This window comes from Hemitrygon akajei, chromosome 11, assembly GCF_048418815.1.
Source record: "Hemitrygon akajei chromosome 11, sHemAka1.3, whole genome shotgun sequence".
Classification (NCBI taxonomy): Eukaryota; Metazoa; Chordata; class Chondrichthyes; order Myliobatiformes; family Dasyatidae; genus Hemitrygon; species Hemitrygon akajei.
In genome coordinates, this window is record NC_133134.1 from 7522294 (window position 1) to 7541450 (window position 19157).

A 19157-nucleotide genomic window follows, 5' to 3' on the forward strand; every position below is an offset into this window, starting at 1 on the left:
AAACTGATTCCATAACCTACAGACCCCCTGTAAGGACTCTATACAACTTGTGTTCTCAGTATTTATTTACACAATTTGTTGTCTTTTGGTTATTTGTTGGTCTTTGTTCATGTATATTTTTTCATAATTTCTATCATATTTTGTAAATGCCTGTAAGATATATGGTGATGTATAGATCGATAATTTAAAAATAAACTTTTGCAAGGAGTTAAAATTTAAGTCTCCAGTTATACACAACTAATTACTACATGTGCACATTCTGTTTTATAGCACTAGTTTTAAAGGTTTAGATACGTGCTTTAAATACAAAGGTGTACTTTAATGTTAGTGAGTTGTAGCCATGCTTTGTTGGCAACTTTGACTTTTAAAGGAAAAATAATTACAGGTTTCCCCCGCAATCTGAAGGTAGAGCGTTCCAATGAAACTGTTTGTAATCTGAAATGTTGTAAAGCAAAGAAGCAATTACCATTAATTTATATGGGAAAAATTTTTGAGTGTTCCCAGACCCAAAAAAACCCTACCAAATCAAAGCAAATAACACATAAAACCTAAAATAACACTAACATATAGTAAAAGCAGGAATGATATGATAAATTTACACCCTATATAAAGTAGCAATACGGTGTAGTTTCACGTTCAAACTCGGGAAGGCAGCTAGCCAAAATCGATTTGGAGATTAAAAAATTGGCACGTACACGCATATGTACGCAATGCATACACATGTACATGCATACGTATGCACATGTGTATGCAGGATTGCAGTAGAACAAAGGGATCTGGAAACACAGATCCATAATCCTTTGAATGTGGCGTCACAGGGTTGTAAATGCACATTGGCCTTCATGAATCAAAGTCCTTTGTTAAGGAGTTGGGATGTTATGTTAAAGTTCTATAAATCATGAGTGAGGCCAGATTAGGAGTTTGCAGTTCTGGGCACTTTCCTACTGAAAGATAGCAATAAGATTGAAAGAACACAGAAAATATTGCTGGGACATGTGGACCTGAGTTAGAGAAAGGTTGAATAGATCAGACTTATTCCTTGGAGCTTGGGAGAATGAGGGAGATTTGATAGAGGTTATACAAAATTGAGGGGTATAGATAAGATCATGCAGGCTGTCTCCTCTGTTTGCATCAGGACGTGGGTTAAGGGTGAAAGATGAAATATTTAAGGGAAACCTGAGGGTGATGTGAGTGTGGAGCGAGCTGCCAGTACCAGTGGTAGATATAGGTTTGATTGCAACATTTAAGAATAGTTTGGTTGTGTACATGGATGGGAGAGGTATGGCCGGCTATGGTCTAGGTGTGGGTCGATGGGACTACACGGTAATGTAGATTTGATGGGCCTTGTTCTGTGCTGTAGTGTTCTGACTCCATTGATTTAAATAAGCTGAGAAGTTTCCATTGGTGTAAGGCTTGAGTACTGGGACCTAATTTGAGGATTTAAAAACTCTGGCTGTGATGGGTCCGAGGAGAGGACCAGGGTTAGGCTAAGTGGTCTGTCGAGCCTGCTGCACATTTCATCATGGCCAATTCATTATCCCTGTCAACCCAATTCTCCTGTCTTTTTCCCCATTACCTTTGCCACCTTTAATACACCCAATGACTTGGCCTCCACAGCCATCTGTGGCATAGATTCACCATTCTCTGGCTAAAGAAATTCCTCCTTTGTTCTGAAGCTTTGCCCTCTGGCCCTGGACTCCACTATTCGATACATGCATATTCTGTGTTGTATTTTTACTATTAGTCTCTATGTGGTGATCGAAAGTGAAAGAGCATATTAGAGAGGAGTTTGAGAGCTACAGAGGAACTGAATGGAGTGTTCTGAGGAAGTGGTATGAGTGGACTACTGATACGAATGCTGAAGTAACTGATTCTGGATCAACTTTGTTTTTAACTATTCTTGTTTTAATCATTGTGCAGTGTTGGAACTTTTGGGTTTTCTGGGTAAAACTACAGAAACAATAGATCACAATCCATTACCACAGCACAAGAAATCTCAAAATACTGGATGAACTCAGCAGGTCAGAGAGCATATGGAAGCGAATAGCTTAATTGTCATTCAACCATTCCTGAATACAGCCAAACGAGACAGCATTGCTATGGGGGGTCAAGGTGCTAAAACACATTACCAGCAGTCACACACAAGAAAAAATCCTGCTGTGCACACCCCTCCCCCTGCGACACTGTAGCTTGATGCCCAGTGCTCACCCATACAATTGTCAAGCCCATATAGAATGTCAGTTTAAAAAAAATAAGTACAGTGCCGCAGATTATGCATGTGTATATAGTCCAGACCTCACCCCCCAGCCTACCAATATAATGACCAGCCATGACGCCCACTAGACGACACAGAGGCTTTGTGGCCCCATCCTTGGACGTAGAGAATACTAATAAAAGTACGACGCAGACTATGCATGTATATGCTACAGATCTCCCAGCTCACCGATATCATTTGCTGATAATACAAAGATGGGTGGAGGAGTGGGTATTGTTGAGAAAACAGAGTCTGCGGAGAGATTTGGATAGTTTAGGGGAATGGGCAAAGAAGTGGCAAATCAAACACAATGTTGGAAAGTGTATGGTCGTGCACTTTGGTGGAAGAAATAAACAGGCAGACTATTATTTAGATGGGGAGAACATTCAAAACGCAGAGGTGCAAAGGGACTTGCGAGATCTTGTGCAGGATACCCTGAAGGTTAACCTCCAGGTTGTGTCGGTGGTGAAGAAGGCGAATGCAAAGCTGGCATTCATTTCTAGAGGTATAGAATATAAGAGCAAGGATGTGATGTTGAGGCTCTATAAGGCATTCGTGAGACCACACTTGGAGTATTGTGTGCAGTTTTGGGTTCCTTATTTTAGAAAGGATATACTGACATTGGAGAGGGTTCAGAGAAGATTCATGAGAATGATTCCAGGAATGAACGGGTTACTGTATGAGGAATGTCTGGCAGCTCTTGGGCTGTATTCCCTGGAGTTCAGGAGAATGAGGGGGGGATCTCATCGAAACATTCAGGATGTTAAAAGTCCTGAACAGATTAGATATGGCAAATTTATTTCCCAAGGTAGGGGCATCTAGGACAATAGGGCATGACTTCAGGATTGGAGGACGTCCATTTAGAACAGAGGTGCGGAGAAATTACGTTAGTCAGAAGGTGGTAAATCTGTAAAATTTGTTGTCATGAGTGGCTGTGGAGTCCATTGGGTGCATTTAAGGCAGAGATAGGTTCTTGATTAGCCAGGGCATCAAAGGGTATGGGGAGAAGGCAGGGGAGTGGGGATGATTGGAAGAATTGGATCAGCACATGACTGAAGGCGGAGCAGACTCGATGGGCCAAATGTCCTACTTCTGCTCCTATATCTTATAGTTTTGTGGACCTGCCCCAACGTTTCAGAAGGGTCCTGGCCCAAAACATCAACTCTTTATTCCTTTCCATGGATGCTGAGTTCCTCCAATATTTTGTGTGGATCCACCAAGTTTTTCTAAATGAGTGGGATGAAACTTGTCTTCAGGTCTGCTTGCATTTCAGTAAATCATTTACCTGAATGTTCAACTGTCTCCCATTTTCTTTATCCAGAAGCACAAGGTCAAAAGCTATTTTAGAGTAGCAGACTAAACCCTTTAATGGCCAACAACTGATCCGGATAATAATGCAACCTTGCACCTCCCCTCCACCATCAGATTTCTGAACAGTCCATGAATACTGCCTCGATACTTTTGCTCTTTTTGTAGAACATAATAAAAAAAATTTTTTGTAATTTATTGTGTATATTATGTACTGCTCTGCTGCTGCAAAACAAGAAGTTTCATAGCACATGCTAGTGATATTAAACCTGATTCTGACACTAATCCAGATACGACTTGGCACAAATTAAGGAGGTTGTTCTTGGAGGGATTTTTAAAAATTTGATTTGTTTTATTTATCACATATACATCGAAACTCAAGTAAACAACACTGTGTCTACATTAAGACTAGCACAGTGTGAGATGTGGGTGGGACCAGCCTGCAGGTGTCACCATGCTTCCGGTGTCAGGAGAACATGCCCACAACTTACTAACCCTAACTCGTGTGTCTTTGGAATGTGGGAGGAAACTGAAGCACCTGGGGAAAACTCACATGGTTGTGTGGAGAATTTACAAACTCTTTACAGCAGTGGGAATTGAACCCTGATCTTGCAGCTCACACTGTAAAGCATTACACTAACCACTGCTACCATGCCATCCCATGCTTAACATGGACAATGAACCCATGAACACTTCCTCAGAATTCTCCCCTCTTTTTGCAGTTTTTTATATATACCTGCAATATACAGTTATAAAACTATAAATTACAATGTACTACTGCAGCAAAATAACAAATTTCATGACTTGCTAGTGATATTAAACCTGATTCTGATACGGCCAATATCTTAACTTTTCCTATTCTGTATCTATCCAAATTTGCTTAACTGCTATGCTACTGAGTTTGTTCTGACCTCCGGTCCAGATCTGGGGGCCAATAAAAGGGCCCATACTGAAGTGTAGGAAGATTTGGGTTTAACAGTTCAGCATTCAACACCATAATTTCATCCAGGATCGACAGGAAGTTCAGAGACCTTGGCCTTGACCCTTCCTTGAGCAGCTAGATCCTGGACTTCGTGTCAGACCACTGGCAGGTGGTAAGAGTGGGCTTCCTCACCTGCACTCCTCCCCCCCCCCCCCCCCCGACTCTCAACACAAGAGCCCCTCAGGGCTGTGTGCTAAGTCGCTTCCTTCACTCCCTGAATACCCATGACTGTGTAGCCACCCACAGCTCGAACCTAATTAAATTTGCTAATGATTGGCCTAATCTCAACAGTAACGAGGTGATTTACAGGGAGTAAGTCACCTCTCTGACACAGGTGTCAAGACAACAACTTCTCCCTCAATGTCTCAAAAACAAAGGAGCTGGTTGTGAATTACAGGAGGGATGGAGACGGGCTATCCCCTATTGACATCAATGGATCTAAGGTTGAGAGCTTTAAGTTCCTTGGCATCCACATCTCCGAGGACCTTGTGCTCTGTACACACCAGCTGTGTGGTGAAAAAGGCACAACAGTGACTCTCACCTCAGACGGTTGAGCAAGTTTGGTATGGGCCCCCAAATCCTAAGAGCTTTCTACAGGGACATAGAGAGCATCCTGACTGGCTGCTTCACTGCCTGGTGTAGGAACTGTACCTCCCTTAAATCGCAGGATTCTGCAGAGAATGGTGTGGTTAGCCCAGCATATCAGGGCACTTGCAAAGACAGGTATGAAAAAAGGGCTCGAAGGATCATTGGGGATCAGAGTCACCGCAGCCACAATCTATTCCATTTGCTACCATCCATGAAACGGTACCGCAGCATAAAAGCCAGAGCTAACAGGCTCCGGAACAGCTTCTTTCACCAGACCATTGGGCTGATTGACTCTCGCTGATTGAGTGTTTTTCTGTGTTACATTGTTTTGTTATTATAATTTACTATGATTGCACATTTAGATGTAGAAGTAATGTGAAGATTTTTACTTGTGTATGTAAAGGATGTAAGGAATGAAGTCAGTTTAATTCAGTCTTCTGCATGCATGTACTAGGGATATACATGAAAGGACATCTATAACTCAGCCTTTTTGTAGTCATTGTCAGAGCCAGGAGATTGCAGATGTTAAAATCTGGAGCAAAAAGTAAACTGCTGGAAGAACTCAATAGGTCAGGCAGCATCTGTGGTAGCAAAGGGCTGGATAATGTGTTGCCCAGAGACCCTGCATCAGGTCTGTGTGTGTAAAGAAAAGATGGCTGGTATATGAAGTGAAGGCATAAAAGAAATAATGACAAATTGGTTTATTGTTGTACCAGGAGTTTTATATCCCATTAATACAGATCACTTTATCCCATCAGTGTTATTGAGGTAGTACAAGGGAACAATAACAGAATGGAGACCTAATGAAGGGTCTGGGCCCAAAATGTCGACTGTTTATTTCCCTCCTTAGAAACTGCCTGACCAACTGAGTTCCCTCAGCAGAATAAACTGTCACAATTACAGAAAAGTGCAGTCAAGGCAGCCAGTAACTAGGTGGGTGGGTGGAAAGAGGGTTTATTGCTTGTCGTCATCATTAGGTGCCGTGTTGTATGACATTGGCAATCATGGTCTCAAGACCATGATTGTCCTTCTCAAATTTTTCTACAGAAGTGGTTTGTCTTTACAAGATGGGTGACCCGGCCATTATCAGTACTCTTCAGAGATTGTCTGCCTTGTATCAGTGGTCACATAACCTTGTGATATGCACCAGTTACTCATACGACCAGTGGGGAGGGGAGGGGAGGGGTAAGCAGGTGCTAGACATTGCTCAAGGATGAACTGCAGGCTAGTGGAGGGAACAGGCGCCTTGCACTCTTTTGGTAAAGTGACATCTTCACCCCGCCACGTATTGTGCCTGTATCTCAATTTCCCTGCCCAATTCGAATATTTTGCCACTGAGGAAATTAGCGATTGTTTTGGATGTCCCAGTTGTTTGTGTATCCACAGTCTAAAGGTGGGGATTTGGAATTTGAAGAAATTAATATTGCTGGAGGAACAGCACGGGTGGGGTCTGCCTGCCTGCCCAACTGAGCTTAGCAGTTAGCACAGCCCTTTACAGTGGCAATGATCACCAATCAGGGTTCAGTTCCCACCTCTAAGGAGTTTGTATGTTCTCTTTGTGACCACATGGATTTTGTCCAGCTGCTTCAATTTCCTCGCACATTTCAAAGACATGGGCTAGGGTTAATGAATGGGTTATGGATAAGCTATTGGTGACACTGTGGGCTGCCCCCAGCACATCCTCACTGTGGTCATTTACTATGTGTTTTGATGTACATGTAACACGAAGCTTGTCTATAAACTGTTCTCGAGAGCAGTTTAGTTTGTTCAGCCTTGAATGTGTCATATCTTGCAGTCATCTGTGGAAAATGTGGGGGAGCGAGTTCAGATTTAAAACAAAAATTCCCTTGCATGGTGGTTTTTTAGGCCTTGCCTATTCACATCATACACAGTGTCACTGGAATATCAGTATTGCCCTTGTAGAGCTATCGAGTTCCCACTTTGATCAGCCACAGTGGTTGTGAGCTAGGAGGCAGAGCATTGGTGTGCTAGAAGAACTGGTTAATTGGAAGGAGAGTCCATTCATTGTCAAGACTGTCCCACTGTTCAGCTGCATCATCCTAATCTAGAATTTAAAGCTATTTGTCCTTGTAACACATTCCACAATGGCCTTGCCTATAGAGGTCTTGTGAAATTAGCCACAGATTCACAACCTCAGACGTTTTGTTTTGGAAGTCAGTTATACATCATGGAAATGAGCCCCTCAGCCTAACTGGTCCATGCTGACCACAGCATTCTCCTTGCTAGTCCCAGTTGCCTGCCCATAATTCTCCAAGCCCCTTCCCTCCATGTACCCATCTATCCACCTCTTAAAATATTGTAATTGTACCCTACCCACCTCAACCACTTCCTCTGGCATTTCATTTGCTCAATACCCTCTAAAGAAGTTACCTCTCAAATCTCTTCCCTCTTTTATCTGTGCCCTCTGGGTTGGGGAGCCCCAACTAGAGAGGGAAAGGCTATGAATATATACCTTATCCACACCCTTTATGATTTAATATACTTCTGAGGTTGGCCCTCTTTCTCCTAGTTTCAAGGAATAAACATCCAGCATGGCCAAGCTTTCTAACTCAGCCCCTCTAGTCCAGGCAGCATCTTGTAAATCTCCTCTACTTCCTCTCCAGCTTGACAATGTCTTTCCTATAACAAGGTGACCAAAACTTGACTGTGGTCTTGCAAAATGACTTGTATAACTGCAACATAATGTCCCTGCTCCTAAACTTGATGCCCTGTTGCTGAATGCCAACATGTTAAACACCTTCACTATCTACTTGTTCAGCTGCTTTCATCGAACTGTCCACTTGGACTCTCTGCCATTCACTGTACAAGTTCTACTCTGGTTTGTAATGTGGGAGTGGGGAGGGGGTAAAATGAATGGCCAATCCTAGATCTTCGTATTTAATAATCCTATAAGATATGGGAGCAGAACTAGGTCATTTGGCCTATCGAGTCTGCTCTGCTATTTCATCATGGCGGATCCAATTTCCCCTCAGCTCTAACCTGTTGCCTTCTTCCCGTATCCCTTCGTGCCCTGACCAGTCAAGAATCTATCAGCTTCTCCCTTAATATACATGTTAATGGAGATATATACATATACATGTTCTCCCTTAAACATGTCCATGGCTGCCTTTGACAAAGAATTCCACAGATTCGCCACTCCCTGACTAAAGAAATACCCCCTCTCTGTTCTAAATGGATTCCACCTCCCCTATTCTGAGGCTGTCTCCTCTGGTCTTAGATTCTGCCACCATAGAAACATTCTCTCTACATCCACTGTATCAAGGCCTTTCACCATTTGAAAGGGTTCAATTTGTCACCCTTATTTTTCTGAATTCTATTGAATACAGGCCCAGAACCATCAAATAAATGTTCTTCATATGACAAACCATTCAATCCTGAAATCATTTTCGTGACCCTCCTTTCAACCCTCTCCAGGTTCCTTTCTAAGCGGCCCATAGCTACTCTCAGTGCTCCAAGTGAGGCCTCACCAGTGCTTTACAAAGTCTCAACATTATATCCTTGCTTTTATATTCTAGTCCTCTTGAAATAAATGCTAATATTACATTTGCCTTCTCGCCACAGATTCAGCCTGTAAATGAACCTTTAGGGAGTTCTGCATGAGGGCTCCCAAGATCCTTTGCACCTCAGCTTTGTATTTTCTCTCCATTTAGAAAATGGTCAACCCTTTCATTTCTTCTACCCAAGTTCATGACCATACACTTCCCGACACTGTGTTCCATCTGCCATTTCTTTGCCAATTCTCCTAATATTTTAGTCCTTCTGTAGCCCCTCTACTTCCTCAAAACTACCTGCCCTTCATTTCATTTATCTTGATATGGTCTGTAAACTTTGCAACAAAGCCACCAATTCTTGCATCCAAATCATTAACATTTAACGTAAAAAGAATCAGTACCAACACAGACCCCCTTGGAACACCACTAGTCACCGGCAGCCAACTAGAAAAGGCTCCCTTTATTCTTACTCTTTGCCTCCTGCCAATCAGCTTCTGCTTTGTCCATGCTAGAATCTTTCCTGTAATGCCATGGGCTCATAGCTTAAGTAGCCTCATGTGGCACCTTGTCAGAGGTCTTCTGAACTCCAAGTGCACAACGTCAACTGATTATTCTTTGTCTACCCTGCTTGTTAGTTCTTCAAAGAATTCCAACAGATTGGTCAGGCAAGATTTTTCCCTTGTGGAAAACGTGCTGACTATGGCACATTTTATCATGTGCCTCCAAGTACCATGAGACCTCATTTCTGCTGATCGATTCCAACATTTTCCTTACCACTGAGGTCAGACTAACTGGCTTGTAGTTTCCTTTCTTCTGCCTCTTGGAGAGTAGAGGGACATTTTGCAATTTTCCCATCTTCCAGAACCATTCCAGAATCTAGTGATTCTCGAAAGATCATGACCAATGCCTCTACAATCTCTTCAGCCACCTCTTTCAGAACCCTGGCGTGTACACCACGTGGTCCAGGTGACTATCTCATCTGCCATCAGACCTTTCAGTTTCCCAAGAACTCTCATAATAGTAAACTCACTTACTTCATGACACCTGCCAGTTGGATCTTCCACTATACTGCTTATGTTTTCGATAATGAAAACTGATGCAAAATACTTATTTTGTCCATCTGTTATTTCCTTATCCCTCATTACTAACTCTCCAGCATCATTTTCCAGTGGCTCGATATCCACTCCTGCCTCTCTTTTACACCTTGTATCTGAAAAAACTTTGGGTATCCTCATTAATGTTATTGGCTAGTGTCCTTTTATATTCCATCTTTACCTTAATGATTTGTTTAGTTGCCTTCTGTTTTTAAGCTTCAAATCTTCTTAACTTCCCACTAATTTGCTCTATTATTAGCCCTGTCTTTGGTTTTAATATTGGCTTTGACTTCTCTTGTTAGCCATGGTTGTGTCATCTTGCCTTTCAAATACTACTTCCTGTTTGGGATGTATATCCTGTGCCTTCCAAATTGCTTCCAGAAATTCCAGCCATTGCTGTTACATGCCAGTCTTTTCCAATCAGTTCTGGCTAACTTCTCATGCCTCTGTAATTGCCTTACTCCACCGATGCATCTGACTCTGGCTTCTCAAATTTCAGCGTGAATTTGATCATGTTATGATCACTTTCCCTAAGGGTTCTTTTACCTTAAGCTCTCTAATCAAATTCTGGTTCTCTGCACACCGCCCAATCCAGAATAGCTGATCCCCTAGTGGGCTCAACCATGAGCTGCTGTAAAAAAAAAAACTATCTTGTAGGGATTCTAGAAATTCTCTCTCGGAATCCAGCACCAACCTGATTTTCCCAATCTACCTGCATACTGAAGTCCCCAATGACTATTGTAACATTGCCCTTTTGGCGTACATTTTCTGTCTCCCGTTGTAATTTGTTGGCCACATCCTTACTGCTGTTTGGGGTTCTGTATACTACTCCCACCAGGAGCCCTATCATTGGTCTCTCCTCACTACATATTGCCTCTGTTTATAAACCAGCTACCTTATCTTCAGCACTATCATCCACCTTTCCTACGATACTACTTGCATTAAAATATATGCAGCTCAGGGCACTGTTGCTCCATGGTCAGCCCATGTCATTGGTACCTGCATGGACCATAACTTCTGGCTGTTCACCCTCGTGCTTCAGAATCAGATATCTGGACCCTGGCACCCAGGGGGCAACATTCCATCTGGGAATCTCGTTCTCACCCGCAAAACATCCTGTCTGTTCTCTTAAGTAACAAATCCCCTATCACCACAGTGTGTCTCTACTTTCCACCCCTCCCCTTCCCTTCTGAGTCACAGAGGCAGATTCAGTGCCAGAGACGTGACCACTAACTTTCATCTGTTGGGTCAACACCGCCCAAAAAAAACAGTATCCAAAGTGATATATCTGTAGAGGAGGATGGCCACAGGGGTACTCTGAACTGGTTTATTAACACCTTGTGGCGACCCAATTACTAGCACACTCGAACCGGCTGACAATTAGCCAGAGTGCAGGGACAAAGGAAGAAAAGCCTGAGGGGGTTTCAGTAGGGCCTCTCAAGGTATCTGGTGGGAGAGACAGGCTTTAAAGCAAGACTGTGGAGTTGAAATAAACTTAGTCTTTGGCTGCAGTTTACCGACTCCGTGTCGTTATTTTAGCGCTGCGTGTAGCACCCCGCTACAACCTTCCCCTTCTTGTCACCCAGTCTCCTTATCCTTTATCTTAAAGGGCATGATGCCTAGTCTAATTAACCAGGGTGAAATTTGGTTGGGTTGAGTTGTTCTCCGATCTTGGCAATTTTCTTGTAAACATTTCGTCACTGTGTCAGAAGATACTGCTCTGTTGATTGTGGAGTCCTCGATGCTTGGCCTGTGTATACTTTTCAGTCAGCTGTTTGGATGTCAAAAACTCAGTTGTGATGTGGGGGGGGGTGGGGGGATCTTGTTGCTGTGTGGAAAGCTTCGTGCATTGTGATTTGGAATTTTCCCCCCCTTTGGCTCAGGTAGGATTGAGGTCAATGTGTTTGTCTACAGATTATATGTGGTATTCAAAATCCAATGTGGGGACGGCAGCAAATATTAAGTCTGCGAGAAAACTGCTCGCAAGGATCCATGAACGTTAACTGGTTGGAAAGTGGTATGACCAACTCTCCTTGGTCTCTACCCATGAAGATCGAAACAGGGACATATTCAACTGGACATCAGTGAAAGTCATGGTGCAAGCCAGCATGTGGCATGCAAGAGAATTCCTGGAAGTGTAGTTTTCCATGAATAATTCTTTAAACAAACACCTAGACTTTGATCCTATTTGAACTGATGGCAGGCAAAATTCCAGACCACAACACACGTTCACCACACAGCCAGTTGATGATCCTAGCAAGTAAATCGCCAGGATCGGAAAACAACTCGACCCAACCATCGATCCGAACTACACATCTTCCAAATTATTTCCACTGTTAAAGTTAATACTGTAGTCCCAACATCAACATTAAATCCACATTCATTTTTCTTGCTGTGATTTGGTTTCAATGGGCAAAATGGCTGTATCTTAAGTCCTGATGAAGAGTTTCAGCCTGAAAAGTCGATTAGTTTATTCCTCTCCATTGATGCTGCCTGATCTGTTGTGTTTCTCCAGTACTTTGTGCACTGGCTGTATTTCTAACATGCTTTTTGTCTTTATTTTACAGAGTTGGTGTTCTGGAAGATGACTTCACTTGCCTTGGTGTGCTCTGTGCAATATTTTTCTTCCCCATTGGGATCCTCTTTTGCCTAGCATTGCGACAACGGAGATGCCCGAATTGTGGGGCCAGTTTTGGTTGATGGGTTTGATGGCCAAGTCTTTTTTTTTTACTGTAAATTCTCTCCTATTCTGTATAAATTGCCATGAATGAACAGTCATCATTCTATATTTAGTTTAATAGAACTTGAGTTGATCTTTAAAGAAACATGATAATTTGAAAAGTCTGAACAGCTATAAAAGTAATTTGTTTTTGAATGTTTAAAATGTACAGGTGAAAAGTTGTCTCTGTACTCTACTGGTTCTGCAGATGTGACTGAAAATGTTACAATTAAATTTGCATCCTTGTATTCCTGTTTTTTTTTAAACTAACAGCCACTTGTTAGATGATTAAACAATCTTGACACTGAAAATGTGTTTCTTATGTATTGGAAATGCGACTGTAAGACATAGGAGCAGAGTTGGGCTGTTTGGCCATGTACTGCTCCAGCATTAATCATTGCTGATTTATTAACCCTCTCAACCCTATTTTCCTGCCTTCTTCCTGTAATACCCTTTCATCAAGAACCTATCAATGTCTGCTTTAAATATACCCAATGACTTGGCTTCCAGAGTCATCTGTGGCAATAAGTTCCACTAATTCACCACCGCTGGCTAGAAGGATGTTGTTGTATGCTGAGGCTGTGCCCTCTTGTCCTAAACTCCTGCTATTGAAATGCATTGCCAGGATAGTGGTAGAGGCAGATATATTGGAGACATTTAAGAGACTCTGCCCTTTTGTTAATATGCCCATGTGGGAGAGTAGGATTAGATTGATCTTAAGTTAGGTTAAAAGTGTGGGTACTATTCTGTCAAACATGGTTTCTGAAAGCCACATGGTCCTGCTAGGGAACAAAAATCTCTTAAGGTACCCATGTAAAGAACAAGCCTTTCCAAACCTTTAACAATCTCAAACAAGGAGGATAAAGGTAGCACATTAGAAATACATGAACTAACTTTCACTGTAAAGGTTCTGCACATTGGGTGAAAGGAGGGAAGTGGTGTAGCATTACTTCTTGCTATCATATCAGTACTGCACTGTTACTCTGCAGTCACTTCTGCTACAGGATCTGAACCCATGGGCAGCATGGTAGCACAATGCTATTACAGCGCCGGTGACCTGGGTTCAATTTCCACCACTGTCTGTAAGGAGTTTGTATGTTCTTCCCCCTGACCGTGTGGCTTTCCTTCCATATTCCAAAGACGTGGTTAGTGTCAGTGAGTTTTTGACGTGCTGGAAGTGCAGCGGCCCTTGTGGGTTGCCTGGTATCATCCTCTCTGATTTGATTTGACACAAATGTACATGCGAAAAGGAAAGCAAATCTTTCTTCCTCTCCTGATAACCCGTAATTTTTGGTGCTGTGCTGACTGACAGCTGTTTTGAGTTGTTTCCTTGTTCAATATACCACACTTGGATTCAGGTGAGGATGTGCTGGTAGCTTAAACTCTTCACTAATTGGACTCCCTGCTTATATTTGCTGCCACAAAACAGCAAACTTCACAGCATATCACTGATTCTGATTCAACAATCCGGGTATGTGTAAGCATGAGCGTGAGTAACTTTAAAGACTTCAAAATGAACCTGCCATGAGTGTAACCAAGGATTAAAACATTTCAAAGTGTATTTAAAGATATGATGTCTTGATTTCATTAATCTTCGACTTTCAGCATGTGGACCTTGTGGTTATTTAAATGGCCATTGGTGCTGTTTTATAATTACCTGTGTTTCATAAGCTTTTTAAAATCTAAAATTACAGAATTAATGCAGAGCAAATCCCTATAATCAGCAATGTGATGCTGGCATGTGAATGCAATGAGACATTCAGTTAAATGTGTGATTTGCATTAACAACCAGTATTTAATTGTATTTGGATTTTCAGAGGCCTTTGACAAGGTACCACATAAGGCTGCTTAACGAGCTACAAGCCCAGTGTATTACAGGAGAAATTCTAGCATAGATAAAGCAGTGGCTGATTGGCAGAAGGCAAAGAGTGGAAATAAGGGAGCCTTTTCTTATTGGCTGCCGGTGACTGTTAGGTTTTTTTTGCATTATACGTCAATAATTTGGATGACGGAATTGATGGTTCTGCACAGTTTGCAGATGAAATGAAGATAGCTGGTGCGGCAGGTAGTTTTGAGGAAGTAGAAAACCTACAGAAGGACTAAAACAGATTAGGAAAATGGGCAAAGAATGGCAGATGGGAATAGTGTCAGGAAGTGAATGGTCATGCACTTTGGTAGAAGAAATGAAAGGGTTGACTTTTCTAAATGGAGAGAATATACAAAAAAACTGGGGTGCAAAGGAATTTGGGAGTTCCCTAAAGGTTGATTTGCAGGTTGAGTCTGTGGAGAGGAAGGCAAATGCAATGTTAGCATTTGTTTCAAGAGGATTAGAATATAAAAGCAAGGATGTAATGCTGAGACATGATAAAGCACTGGTGAGGCCTCACTTGGGAGTATTATGAACAGTTTTAGGCCCCTTATCATAGAAAGAATATGCTGAAACTTGAGAGGGTTCAAAGGAGGTTCGTGAAACTGATTCCAGAATTGAATGGCTTGTCATATGAAGAGTGTTTGATGGCTCTGGGCCTCTACTCACTGGAATGCAGAAGAATGAGGGGTGACCTAATTGAACCCTATCGAATGGTGAAAGACCTTGATAGTAGATGTGGAGAGGATATTTCCTATGGTGGTCTAAGACCAGAGGACACAGCCTCAGAATAGAGAGGCATCCTTTTAAAATGAAGACGAGGAATTTCTTTAGCCATATAGTAGTGAATCTGTGGAATTCTTTGCCATAGACAGCTGTGGAAGTGAAGTCTATATGTATATTTAAGGCAGAGATTGATAGATTCTTGTTTGGTCAGGGCATGAAGGGATACGGGGAGAAGGCAGGAGAGGAAAATTGGATCAGCCATGATGAAATGGAGTAGACTTGATGGGCCAAATGGCCTAATTCTGCTTGTATATCTTATGGTCTTAAGTATGGGCCACAAGTGTTACCACACATTCTGGCGCCAATACAGCATACCCACAATGTTCAGCAGAACAACGTAGAACATAAAACATCCACCCTCAGACAGTCCTCTGGGTCTGCAGTGGACTCGCAGATAATGGGCTACTGACTTCCTCAATGGACCCTCCAACTTGTACTCCTTGAGTCTGGGCCATTAGACTTCTGGACATACAATCAGCCTTTGTACTTTAATCCTCAGTACCGACCCTAGGATTAGCAAATGAGGGGACCGTGAGTTCCAGACTCTTGTATCCAGGTGGTTCAGTGGACCTCTAGTGGTCACTTAAGCACCATCATGTGTACATTTCAAAAGTGTTTGTTAATGTAAAATTACCAAAGTGTTTTTGCAGAGCACATTCTCTTAACCAGTAGTGTGATGTTTGTAGCGGAGTGCAAGTGGAGTGTGGATTTGTCAAGAAACACCCCTCTAACATCGCAAAATTTCCTTAATAGTGCACTTTGTGCATCAGTTTGTTACTGCCTGTAACACCACTGGCATTTAGGGCAGCAATAAAGGTCCTCCCTCTCAGTCTGTCCTTGGCTGCCACCTTTATTGTGCTACAGGTATGGTTCAGGGTTCTCACTTCTGTTTCTGCATGTAGTACCAAGCTGTTTTCTCTGCTCTTCAGGGGTCCAGTGAAGTGCTGCTTGATGATGGAGTTGGCCTCTCTTCTCATCACATGTCCCATCCATCTCCAACCTTTCCTCATGATAATTGTGGTCATGTCCTTTTAGGGGTAGGGCGCGGCTGGAGATCTTTCTTGGCTAGAAAATACGTTGGATTTTACGGAGGCTCGGTGTGAAGTGACGAAAGCTTGGCAAGGTCATTTTGTGTGTGTTAGCTTGTTTTGTACTTAAGTTTATGGAAGAGAACAAGTCCACTACGTTTTGCTCTATGGAGGCCAAGTGACTGGGTATATTTAAGACAGAGATTGATAGGTTCTTAATTGGAGAAGGCTGGAGAATAAGTTGGAAAAAAAACAGCCATTATTGAATGGCAGAGCCAAAAGTGGCTGATGGGCCAAAAGTTCTATATATTATGGATGGGGCTGATCAAGATCAAAGATAAATGAAGGTAGCCTCGCCCATTCCTACCTCTGGAATCAGTGGCTACCACAGGTAGCAGGTTAAACTGGTTGTGCAAATCTACATTGGGTGTTGTTAACTTGGCTTTCGGAACAAACAGAAACCAGAGTTCTTGACAGAAAGTGGTGGAAAAATTCAGCATGTCAGTCAGCATCTGTGGAAAGAGAAACTTCATGTCTTGGGTTTGCAGTCCTTCATCAGAACTGAGAAATCTTTCATCCCTCCTCACCCATTCCTGTCTCCTGGCATTTTTCCCTGCAGCCAAGAGGGGGTGCTATAACACCACCTCCTTCACCACTATCTGGGACCTAAACATCTCTTCTAGGTGAGGCAGTGAGTTGTATATACTGTCTCCAAACCATTGTTGTCCAAGCAGCTCTGTAGCACTGTAAGTTAGCACTACACATTTACAGCACCGGCGATCACCAATCAGGATTCAGTTCCCACCACTGTCAGTAAGGAGTTTGTACACTCTCCCTGTGACCATGTGTGGTTCCTCTGGGTGCGTTGGGTTCCTGCCACATTTCAAAGATGTACAGATTAGGGTTAGTAAGTTGTGGATGTGCTGTGTTGGTGCTAGAAGCATAGCGACACTTGGGGCCTGCCCGCAGTACATGCTCGGAATGTGTTAGTCATTGACACAAACAACACATTTCACTGTTTTGATGGACACTTGACAAATAAAGCTATGCTTTATCCTCAACAACATCTTGCACAGACAAAATTTATCATTGACTCCAATACAGGGAGAAAGAATCGGCAATGAAATTACATGCTCTGTAGATTACACTCTAATTTTGTCTGAAATGGTGGAGAGTTATTGTTTGATCCAGAGGGCATAGTAATAATTCTTCCTCTCAACTGCTCTATGATTAGACCACAGGTTTTGGTATTGAAGTACATGAAGGAGTGCTTTGGGTTCATTGGAGCACCCACTGTGAAATACAGAAAAGCTGAACTACGTAAATATAAAAAAAAGCTAGTAAACTTTAAATCTTAAAAGATTACTGCTCTTTTGTATTGAAACATAACAGTAAAAATATCATTTGTGTCCATGACCAAGTGTAGTCACGCCTCTGGTCCCAGCAACTTAATAACCCTAACTTGTACACCTTTAGTTTGTTTTATTTATTTTAGAAATACAGCACGGTAACAGGCCAGTCCAGCCCAATGAGCCCACACCGCCCAATTTCACCAATGTGGCCAATTTACCTACTAACCCGTACATCTTTGGAATGTGCGACGAAAATGGAGACCCTGAGGAAACTCACGGGGAGAACATACAAACTCCTTGCAGACTGTGGTGGAATTGAACCCGGCTTATCAGCTCCATAAAGTGTTATGCTACCACGCCGCCCACATGTCCAGAAGTTAAATTGTTGATAGTTCTCCAAATGGAAGCCAGTGGTGGGGGGATGTGGGTAAGTATTTATAAACCACTGTTGGGAGATTTTCAATGTCTTAAATGCACTTCAGTACAGAATACACATTTACAATTATAGTTTTATTCAAAATAAACTGGTTTATAATGATTCAGATTATTGCACTTTTAAGTCCATGGCTACATTTACAATACATTCCTCACTTTTTTGCCATCTTAATTTATACAATTAGGCAATAACTTTATAGTATCAGAACCTATAGTCAGAGTGCTTCCCGAATGAGAAAATATAAAATGTTAGATCATAGTGTTTTGAATTTCTCTCTTATAGCATGACAGAAGTCAACTTAGCCAAATGGGACTCATTTTCAGGCATTTCTGCATCCTTTAACTGGTCAATCGATCGTCATATGGAGTAGAAAATGCCGTCATGGGAGAGGAGAAAGCAATGCTTCATCTTTGTTCAAGAAAAAACAATCAGCTAATCACTGAGCCTCATCAATGCTGCCCATGCAACTATACAATTTTGATGATGTTAGTCTCTGAGAAACTTCAAAATACTTCTTTTGAAAAAAATAAAAGCTTTCAATCTTATTACTCTTTGACCACCTCTGTAAATGCACAGGATCAATTTTTAACCTAACCCATACATAGTGAAACTGTTGGAATTCAACCAAGTTGATTTCACATCCCATACACATTCAATTTCCAGCTCAGTGAATAATAGTGCAGCCAACTTAACGTTTCTGTTTTAGGGTTTACATTTTGATATTTATAGCACAGAACTTAAGTACTTGTTTGAGACACTAATTTTCCTGTTCTGCAGCATCATAAGAATTATGACAAAATTTATTTTATTCATACAATTTCAATGGTGGTAGGTGTTTCTGTTAATTAGATCACTGTACCTTTAGAATGAACAAGCAATGTGGAGGCAATAAATAATAGTTAGGAAACTACATACGTTCCTCCTTCACTGGTTTCAGTCTAGGAGTCCGAATGGTGACGTTGCATAAGATTATTGCTATAGGCTGCGCCTATGCTGCACCATCAAGCATTTAATTCTGCATGTACAGGTAATTTCAGATCTGATTTAATATTTATGAACACAGCATTCATGTGTTCTGTACATAAACAGCTGTGATATTTTAAATGTTTGTGACTATCTGTTCACTGGTTAATGCAGTAAATGAAATATTTTGAAAGAATATTTTAATATAATTCCACAGCAGTTAGTTTAAAAAGTGTAGAAAATGAAGAGCTGAGTTTGGAAGCAATTC

At 41.9% G+C, this 19157-nt stretch overlaps 1 protein-coding gene across 1 annotated transcript in view; it reads left to right on the forward strand.

Annotated features, from left to right (window-relative positions):
* bri3 (brain protein I3) overlaps positions 1-12768 on the forward strand; it is a 48428-nt gene extending 35660 nt beyond the window's left edge. The window contains exon 4 of the mRNA XM_073060179.1: positions 12306-12768. Coding sequence (XP_072916280.1) covers positions 12306-12438 — 133 coding nt within the window. The 3' untranslated portion in view covers positions 12439-12768. The remainder of the gene's footprint in view (positions 1-12305) is intronic.
* The last annotated feature ends 6389 nt before the right edge of the window (positions 12769-19157 follow it).